We start from the raw sequence: 9997 nt of genomic DNA on the forward strand, positions 1-9997 counted from the left end.
TAACATTATATTTTTTTAAACCTTGGAATCAATGCACTCAAATTAAAAGTCAGATTTTTCTAAAGTTTCTCAGGTTGTAATTATTCTACTGCAATAGACCTGAATAGGGACTTTTTTTCCCCAAATTGGTAAGAAATATGACCAGAAGTGTGCGCAGCGCATAATTTCGCCTTCGTTTTCTTTTTCGTAGAATATGACTGATGATAAGAACCAGAGAGATAAAGGTACAGCAGCTGCTACGTTAAGCAGTAAAGCATTAAGACCACAAGGCCCCTTTATTTTCACATACACCTTCTAAGTAGATATTTTCATGTGAATGTTTTCATTTACAATCTTGTCCACTGAATGGATGCTTGCACATTGTTTTCACATCAAACTGACACAACGCCACTATGGACACAGTATGACAAAACCGACCAGGGCAAATATTAACGCATCTATGAGCCGCGTTTCAGGTCAGCTGACACAGACAGAGCTTACGGACGATTTAATGTAAAATCTCTACTTCGACCACAAGAAACTCACAGACAACCCACAAATAAACAGTGTACCAGATATGTGTTCTGCATGTCTTTTTTATAGCAAAATAAAAAATATATATATAATAATAATAATATTAATAAAATAAAACACAAAAAGACAAATTTGCCATTTTGGTGGCATCAACTTAAAACACATCTATTCTCAACATATAAATATACATTATATACAAAACAATCTTATAAAACATAGAAAGATCAGTGCTTTGTATAATTAAATTACAAATGAAATACTAATCTTACAAAATAGCATTATTGATTCAACAATTTCCACTGAAGGCGTCCTTGGTATGATAGTCACTTCACATGTGTCTTTGTCTTTATTGGGGTGAGTTTGCATAAAACAGACAAGGCCCAGTCATAAGTTTCCCTGCATGGTATTTTAGTGTTTGTTTTTTTTATTTTGCATCTTCTGATCAATTATGGTTACCACCAAGTTGCTGTGCAAAGAACTCAAGATAAGGCGGGGCAAAAATGGTTTTCCTACACAAATTTAAGGCTTTTTGTGATCATACATTCTTTATAAAAACACATTTGTTTTACAGAATCCCAAATATATCCCTCACAAATAAACCGTTTTCAGTAGTTTTTTTTTTGTGTGTGTGTCCTTCTTTTGTTTGCATAGTACAGTGCAGGTCAAAAAGAGTAGAAATAATCCTGATTCATGCTACAGCTGAATTATGTGAGCATTCTTCTCGTCCTAATCGGCACAGAAACAGTGACTTCTTGTTGCTTCGCGGTTAAGCTGGACAGAGCAGTGGAGGGTTTGAGTTGCAACAGTCAAAGGCAGATCCATGAGCCTCGGTCTGTACATTCTCAAAGGCTTATTCGCTTTAGGTCAGTTCTAGTCAGAGAGCACATCCAGTTATCAAGTTTTCAACAGCAGCAACTTGCGTTTTAAATAAATCCCAGTCTCTTCACACGTGTAAACAGTCCGCAAGGGATCCACTCTTCACAATAACAAACACGTTCTGATTATTATACCTGGAAGAAACCAAGACAAATCACTTTTAGACTCAGTTGTCAGATGAAAATACTAAAGTAAGCTTTTTTTGTGGGTTAAGTGGTACATCTCCTTAATTTATAACATCACGTAGTACCTCAAAAAAGCTGAATAATAGCCAATAATAGTAAAAAAATATTTTAACACAGAGAATTTGTTATGACTATGTTATGAAATACACAATCATTGGCAAGAATGATGATTTGACAGTTCACCAACAATAACCATTGAAAATCAGGGTAAGCCACAAAACATGGCTGTTCACAGAGTGCTTCTTCAAAGCATATAAATGGAAAGTTAAGCGAAAAGAAAAAAATGTGATAGTAAAAAGTGCACAAACAGATCAGGGCCCCAAAGTCCGGAGGAATAGCACCGAGGCACTAAGTCCAGGTTTCTTGAGGTTTAGTGTGAATTTTCCTTAGTTAATGATGCTTTAGAGAGGCATGCCATCTGCTGGTGTTGATCCACTGCCAATTCAAGAGCTCTGCATGCTTCCTTCTCCTAGCAAGCCGTATTAAGATGTTTATTTCCATTTCTAGTCAGACATGGCAGCAGCTCACACTGCCAATTGTACTAGTATCTGGTTTAATGACCAAGGTATCATTGTTTTTGATTGGTCAGAAAATTGACCAGACCTAAAACTCTTAGATAATCTGAGGAGTTTTGTCAAAAGGAAGATGAAAAACACCAGAGAAGCATCCTGGTTTTAGGTCACTTTCAAAGCAACCTCAACACCTCAGCTGAGCCACAGGCTGATCTCCTCCATGCCACACTGGATTGATAGAGTAATTCATACAAAAGGATTCCAGATCAATGGTTTGCCATAATCATCAAAATGAACAGAAATAAGTATTTAAGTATTGCTTTACGTCCAATGATTTAATAATACATATAAGTTCTACTTTTCGCATTGAATTACTAACATCAACAAATTTTTCTAATATATTCTTAGGAAAATGCTTACCTCAGTTGCAATGATGCATTCTTGCCTCTCTTCTCCTATTACAAAGACAGACTGATAGACTGACTCTTTAGAGGAGCATATTGTTGATATTCTACAGTCTGACAGGTCACTGTGAAATACAAGACGCAAGAAATTAGTTACTGAATTCATAAATGATGAAAAATTTCTTCCTTTGCCAAATCATACCCTCATTTCATATTGGTGTTATTGTTATCAGTTCATTACTGTTTGTAGTAAGTATTTTAATTATTTTCTTTAGATAGATGCACATAGAAATGTTGAAATCTACTGTATTATTCAAATTAATTTGCCATTATGTTCAGAAATGTTTGCACAACCCCCTCTGTCTTTTGATTGGGGTTGTGATCCCCATTTTGCTCATTCAAAACGTCTGAAATGTGATGTATTAGGATTCCTGATCAAACTAAAATGAATGCTAAGCACTTTGCTGGCAGGTATTTACTGAAGCCATAAAAAAACACATTTCCTCACAGTAAAGTATGAGTAGATTATTAAAAATCACCTTAAAGCACTAGTTGTCAATGTTGGCACAAAAGTTAGGAAAATATTTCTGCGGCAGATGAAAAGGTTGGGTAGAAAACAACCAGTCCAGACAAGTACAATATGGCAAATGAGTGAAATGACCAGAACCCATAAAGATCTCTCTGGGATGGCTTATTTTTCTCTTTCTGTGTCCTTACCTGTACATTCTACTCAAATGTTTTCTTTCTTCTAATGTCTTTTCACAGTTTTCATCTTTGCCCAGGAGTGACAGTTCATCCTTGTACCTCATGGGGGATTTGTAGTCCAGCTGATAGCTGTTGATGTACTTATGGTTAGACTTTTCTGAGGGACAATCCACCTCCAGACCGATCTTCTTGTTTGTGTTCTTTAGTTCAACAGAGGAGATGAGGTTCTCCTTCTGAAAGTCCATCCTGGAGAGGTTGTTCATCGTCTTAGAGTCGAGCTCCTTGTCCCTCTGCTTTTTTCTGTTGCGTACTATAAACACCGTCATGCAGAGAAGCAGCAGAACAGTAACCAGACCAACACCCAAGCCGACGGCAACCAAGTTCAGCTTTTCACTGGGCTCTAAACTGGTGTTGGGACTGGAGGTGTTCGCTGAGCGCTGGTTGCTGTTCTGACACTGGGAACCGCTGTAGTGGGCAGCGCAGAGGCAGGTGGGCTTGCCTGTGGGTCCATAGGTGCAGGTCCCGCCGTTGAGGCAGGGCATAGAGGCGCAGCGGTTCATGGGCCTGTCACAGCGGCGGCCCATGTACCCCGGAGGGCAGATGCAGGTGTAGTCATTGATGCGGTCTACACAAGTGGAGCCGTTAGAGCATGGATTCCTGGCACATTCATCGATGTTGATCTCACAACGCAGCCCAGAGAAACCTGAGCGACAGCTGCACACTCTGAGGTTACCTTGAACCACACAATGTCCACCTAATGAAGCAAACAAAATGCACAGTTTCAATGCAGTTATTTAATATGTGTACATGAATGAAATATTTTGGCTCTGATATTTTTATCCTCCTGTCTACATGAAAATTTGGTTTCTGGTGAAAAAAAAAAAGATCTTTAAAGATTTTTAAAGACCCAAATTGAAAATGTTGTGCTAAAAACTAAGACAATAGCAGAGGCTTGTACTGGTTGTTCCACGTCTGTTTCATTTCGTTTTGATTAAGCTTCAAATGTAAGATAAATAACTTATTACATAAGTCGTATTTATTTGTAGTCTTTTTGGATTAGATTATAATGGAATTATTGTTGACCTTTTCACCTCCTGGTGGTGCTCCATGGGTACTACAGTAATTTTGAGACAACGTAAATGCAGATGATCAAACACCATCCTCCTGCAAATCTACAAATTTATATATGTGGGATGGAAAACTGAAACTTTATGAGGGCTTTATAGTATTAAAAAACAAACTCTCACTAAAAATGGCATGTTGGTGGTTTAAATTGTTATAAAGGGCAACTAAAGGTATCATCATCAAATCAGGAGTATAGATTTGATCTTCTTAAACACCAAAACAACAAATAGATACATTTAAATTGATAAAATTTGCATTTCAAAGGTTACAGTTTCAGAAAATGCATCACTGGAATCCAATTTCGTTATGCGGGATGGATAAAAAATAAAACTTTTTATCTTTCATGGAAGAAGAGACCTAAATTATTAAAACTGATGTGTATCTAGTGGATCCAGCTCTAGCTCAAATTAAGGAACCCACTCAGTTTTAAAAAACTTTTGTAAAAGTGTGCTCAGGGCCTGAGGCTGATGTTTTACCGTTGGCGCATTGCAGCGATGTACATTTATCCACTTTCTTCTCACAGTTGAGTCCAGTGTATCCAGCTGGACACTCGCATATGTAACTTCTCCCATTGTCCTGCTCTTTGCACTTGCCACCCTGGAAGCAAGGCCTGTCTGCACAAGTCAGTATCCGGTGTTCACAGTGTGGCCCTTCAAACCCGTTTGGGCATGTGCATGAGTAGCCTGTCTCTGAGTCCTGCAGGAGAAAAAGGGGGAAATTATTAAAAAAAATTAAATGTTAAATGTTTTTTTTTATTGTATCTTGCCCTGACAAACTCCATTCTTCTTAGTCTGAATTCTATTTCCAGTACATAGTCTGTGAACTGGGTCATCGACTGACTTGACAATCGATAGCATCCTCCTGGAGCTGCAGATAGACCAAGGCGAAAACAAAAACAGGAAAGCCTGTGTTGTGGGAAAGGAGAGCAAGCGACTTCCGGACTCACCACACAGCGGCCTCCGTTGTGGCAGGGCTTGCTGTCACACTCCATGACCTCTAAGTCACAGTTCTCCCCAGCGAAGCCGGGCAGGCAGGCGCAGGTGTAGTAACCCTCGCCAGTGTTCATGCACGTGGCCCCATTGGCACAGGGTTTGTGATTGGTGCAGTAGTTCAGATCTGCAAACAAAACAAAACAAAAAAAAACAGGAGTGGAAATGTCAGACTGCATTGCTTTATCTTAAACATCCAACATCCTGTTGTTTTTGAGAATGATGGAGCACCTTGGTCACAGAAGATGCCACCCCAGCCCTCTTTGCAGGTGCACTGATACGGCTCCTCGCAGGTACCGTGTTTACAGGACGGATGAAGTTTACACACATCACAAAACAGTCCCTGCCAGCCCTCTCTGCATCTGTTCACACAAAACAGGACAGTTGGCTCAAACATAAACTTAAACTCACACATAAACAAAACTCAGAGGAACAATTGAAAGAGTACAGACCCAGAGGTCTTCTTCTTACAGCATTATTACACTTTAACAGTGGCAATTTTTTTTTGTCTTTAATATAACATTACATATTATCACACTTTAATACTTACATGCACTGTCCTGGTATTTGACAGGTCCCGTTGCTTTCATTGCAGCCTTCAAGGCAGATGGCTGAAAATGGGAATTAAAAGTTTCACTCTATTCATTAAGTATTTATATAAAAATTTTGTTAATAAGCATTTCAACACGGTATGATGATCTCCTACTATTATATGTGAATCTTTCATTGCAGGCCCATTATACTTGCTCCCTTGTGCTGTACTGATTTTGCACAGCTTTTACACTCTTTCAGCGTGCTGCTGTAGCGCAGCAGATGCCTGTTTGCAGGGACAGCTGCACCCATTGTTTCCAGAGGACGGTTCGAGCCCCGGTTGCAGCTGCTGCCCCGCGCCATATCAACAAAAGAAACCCTCAATTTAGTGGCGCGTGGCGTCCGATAATGCCGCGATTAACCCCAGCGCGTGCTGCTGCTTCAACCACCGCGTGGGATTAAAGCGCACGCGCCCAGAGAGAAAGTTAAATTAAGGCTCAACAGCAGTGGCGGTTCTTGGATGAATGGAGCCTGGGGTGAGCTATTTCTTTAAGAGTAAAGGTTTCAGAAATCTGTAATCAATAGGTAACTATTCAGTCTAGTTTTGGTCAGTCCATATGTTTCCGTTTTAACACTTCTTTTAATCTAAATCAGCTAATAATGATTTAAAAAAGTGTATGTAATATGCTCTTTTTATGTTTATGAATCTCTGACTTAAGCACTGGCTTTTCAGGAAAGTAGAAAACCTTGAAGGTTTTGGTGCACCAAATATAAAACATATCTTTTACAAAGGCATTATACATGCTAAAGATGAATTATTTACCCATTTGATCTTGGCATGTTTTATGGAGATAATGATGCACACCATCTGAAACATGTTACATCTCAGTGACTGTTACATTGCCACATACAGGCCAACCATATTTACTGTTAGCGTTTTGTGTACTTTCTTATGAAACTAGGTGTTTTGAGAATTCTTCTTCGAGAATGAAGCAAAGATTGTTTTTGAAGACCTAAAACAGAAGATGTGAAAGCTTTGAAGTCTCTGTGAATTTAGCTGTCATTGTACTGTAATCTGCATGTGTAACAGAAACGTGTTTAAATAGGCGCCAAAACTGATCTTATCCACCTGATTCTGCCTTTTGAAATCCAGCCCCTGTTGAATAATCCACTCCAGGTTTGATTAGTGTTGGAATGTAAACTAGAAGTAAAGTAATATGAAGTGAAAAGTTTTAAAGAAAAATAAACTATACAGTAGCCCTTTAATTGGCCATAGCATAAAATGGGAAACATATGCTTTCTTTCCCATTGCATGATCATATAATATTTCAATGTTTTTACTGCACAGCACAAGGGAGCCCACTGGCCATTGATTGAACATACAAAAAAGCAATAACAAAGTTCTTTTGGTGCAACTGAAACATATGATTTTTTAAAGCTGGGCATCCTTCTAACATAAGGGCGCCCTGGGCAGAGAGCCATATCACCCACATCCACAGCTCAGTTGTATCTCTTATCACCAGCTGAGTTAATTTTTAGCATGTAACTGTTTATGTAAAACATGAAGACTTTAGACTAAAAATGTTGATCTCTCATCAATTACAATCAAATACTTAAAAGACAAAAGAACAATTATGAACACACAGTTCAAATGATTAAAAGATACATCCACATAAATTAAACTATCAACGCAGCATCTTTACATCCTTATTTCAACCTATCATTCTCTAAAACCAAAGTCAAGACCACCATCCTTATCACAATTTCAGCAAAAGCAAATCAAAGTGTTTGTCCTCATCCACTCATGCTTACGTTTATCGCAGTATTCTCCCTTCCATCCCGGCAGACAGTCTATTTGACCATCAGGTGTGCAGGTGTAGTGGCCGAAACGGTCGTCTCTTGGAGCGCATATTCTTGAGCAGGTGGTCCCGTAGTAATTTTCTTTGCAGACGATTCGATATGAGTACCTTAGCTCCGTCTGCGTCCCCATCCCCGTCTGTTCAACCTGGGACCACTCAGGCCCTATCCCCAGCTGGCTTTGGGTGGCAAAGGAGCTGATCAATGATTCAGGGTTGCTGGAATCTGTAGAGAAAAAAGTAAGGCATAAACTCAAAATGCAGTTAAGCCCGCAATGTGTTATTTCAGAGGGTGAAACTGCGTTTTTCTATTTCTTATATCAATGTCTCCCTAAGATTTAGCAGAGAAAGTATGAAAAGTACCCATGATTTTTCTAAAAGTTCATATTCCAACCGAAAAGATGCAACAAATAAAACATTCGTATGGAAAAGATTTCCTTGAGAAAACAAACATTCGAACAAACATTTGACGCCTAGTCCAATCACACCTTTGTCTCCCTCTAGCGGTACAAAAGCAACAGGCGTCTCCTTACCTCCGGGCTGCTCCGCTGCAGGAGAATACCAAGCTTCAATAACCAAAGAGAAAGCACCCTGAGGAAAGAGAAATCCTTTCAAAATCACGAATAAAACTAAACGAAGATTGGTAAGCAGTTTATTGCATGTTTCAGAATTGTTTAAGTTGCATTATTTTTTGTTCATTTTCATACACAAGAGTGAAAAGTATTTAAATATTATATTTAGACGTGCTTTCGATTCATTATAAGGGATAATATAAAGCAAGAACATTAAGTAGCATAGTTTGGCTTTTACTTTAGAATAAATTTTATAGCAAAATGGATGGTAAAATCATAACATTAAAATATTCAAGGTTAGGATATACATTATCGTGTTTTTGTTATTGTTGTTAGTTTTATATATAATTAATCAGAATTAAAAATTGGGTATTGTTTGCTACCTTATTTTTTACGAAGTATAAACTAAGGTAAATAATAATGTAATTAAAGTCGAGGAGTTCCTGACATTTTGCCTTAAAATGTGATCAGCGCGTGCTCTCACCGGCCAGGTGAAGTTGAGCGGCAGCCTCACGGTCGCGTCCGGTTGGATGCTGAAGGAGTCGGTCCCCAGGACAGGTGTGCTCGCTCTGCCGAATATGCACCTTCCAGGAGACACCTCCTTCTGGAAGTTCTTCAGACAAACCCTGAAATAAGTCCTGCAGCCATCCGTGCTGCAGCTGCGTCCGTTTGCCAGCAAAGCTTTTGTATTTTGAAAGTGGTGAAGATCTATCTCGAACACGCTTGATCCCAAAACCTAAGAGGGAATTAAGAGTGAGCGCAGAACAGATGTATATCTTTTTATATAGATATTAATTAAAAATTTAAAAAATACCTGAGTAAATAACATCATAACTATTGCGGTGATAGAGGTGAACCAATCGGCCATCCTTTAGAGTTTTATGTTCGTATCCCAGAAATCAGTTCACCCTTCCACAAAAATGTTTCAATTCCAAATAAAAAGAGCAAAAAAATAAAAAAAAGGAAATAAAAGAAAAAAAAGGAAAAAGTAAGAAAACACTGAATAAAATATAATCTCAATAAATATAATCCTTCTTCAAAACCCTGTTGGGATAAAATCCAGCTCCGCAATCCGTATCCAGAAGAGGGGAAAAAAAGTTCAAAAAGACCGAGTTATCTATCCAGTGCTAGACGTTAAACTATCATCAGTAACGTCAATATCCACAAGTGAGTCATTCTGCGGTCTTTATGTGGCCCATCCATCGTGCCGGTCGGCTGGTGTCTGACTCTGCTGTGCTGATGCGGGGCTTGTGTTGCCAACAGTGATGAGAGCATGTGACGGAGCATCAGCGCATGGTGGCTCCCAGTGAGGGGCGTCTGACCCCTCCTGCTTTATATACCGGCAGTTAACACCACCCACTGTCCTCTCCACCTTCCTTTCTGCTTGGAGTGTAAACATCAACATATCAAGTGCAAGTCTTTATAAAAGTGTCTTTAAATTCACCTGTTGTCACATATTTCTCCTCTGGATGTAGAGCATTGTGAAAAAAGCCACAATCTATTGTTTGCGATAGACTAACACAGGGCAGGGCATATTGTGAAACCAAAGAATAATTATACATTTAAATGCTTTTTAAATAAAATCAGAAAACTGGTTTTCTGATCAGAAAACAAATCAGAAATTTGTGTTAGATCAACCTTTTAAATGTCTCCACCAGCTTTGCATGTATAGGAAATTATTTTTTCTATAAAATAGCTCAAGCTCATTGAGAGCTCAGTGTTTGTGAAA

At 38.8% G+C, this 9997-nt stretch overlaps 1 protein-coding gene across 1 annotated transcript; it reads right to left on the reverse strand.

Moving 5' to 3' along the window:
- Nucleotides 1–244: 244 nt before the first annotated feature.
- On the reverse strand, nt 245–9588 carry LOC114134677 (delta-like protein 4). Its single transcript, XM_028001403.1, has 11 exons — nt 9083–9588; nt 8753–9004; nt 8230–8287; nt 7653–7922; nt 5860–5920; nt 5541–5671; nt 5267–5436; nt 4797–5016; nt 3208–3949; nt 2507–2615; nt 245–1523 (listed from the first exon to the last, which is right to left on the reverse strand). The coding sequence occupies exons 1-11, from the start codon at nt 9134–9136 to the stop codon at nt 1518–1520; spliced, it is 2073 nt and encodes a 690-aa protein (XP_027857204.1). The 5' UTR covers nt 9137–9588; the 3' UTR covers nt 245–1517.
- Between the last annotated feature and the right edge of the window lie 409 nt (nt 9589–9997).

Source organism: Xiphophorus couchianus, chromosome 19 (genome assembly GCF_001444195.1).
Source record: "Xiphophorus couchianus chromosome 19, X_couchianus-1.0, whole genome shotgun sequence".
NCBI lineage: Eukaryota > Metazoa > Chordata > Actinopteri > Cyprinodontiformes > Poeciliidae > Xiphophorus > Xiphophorus couchianus.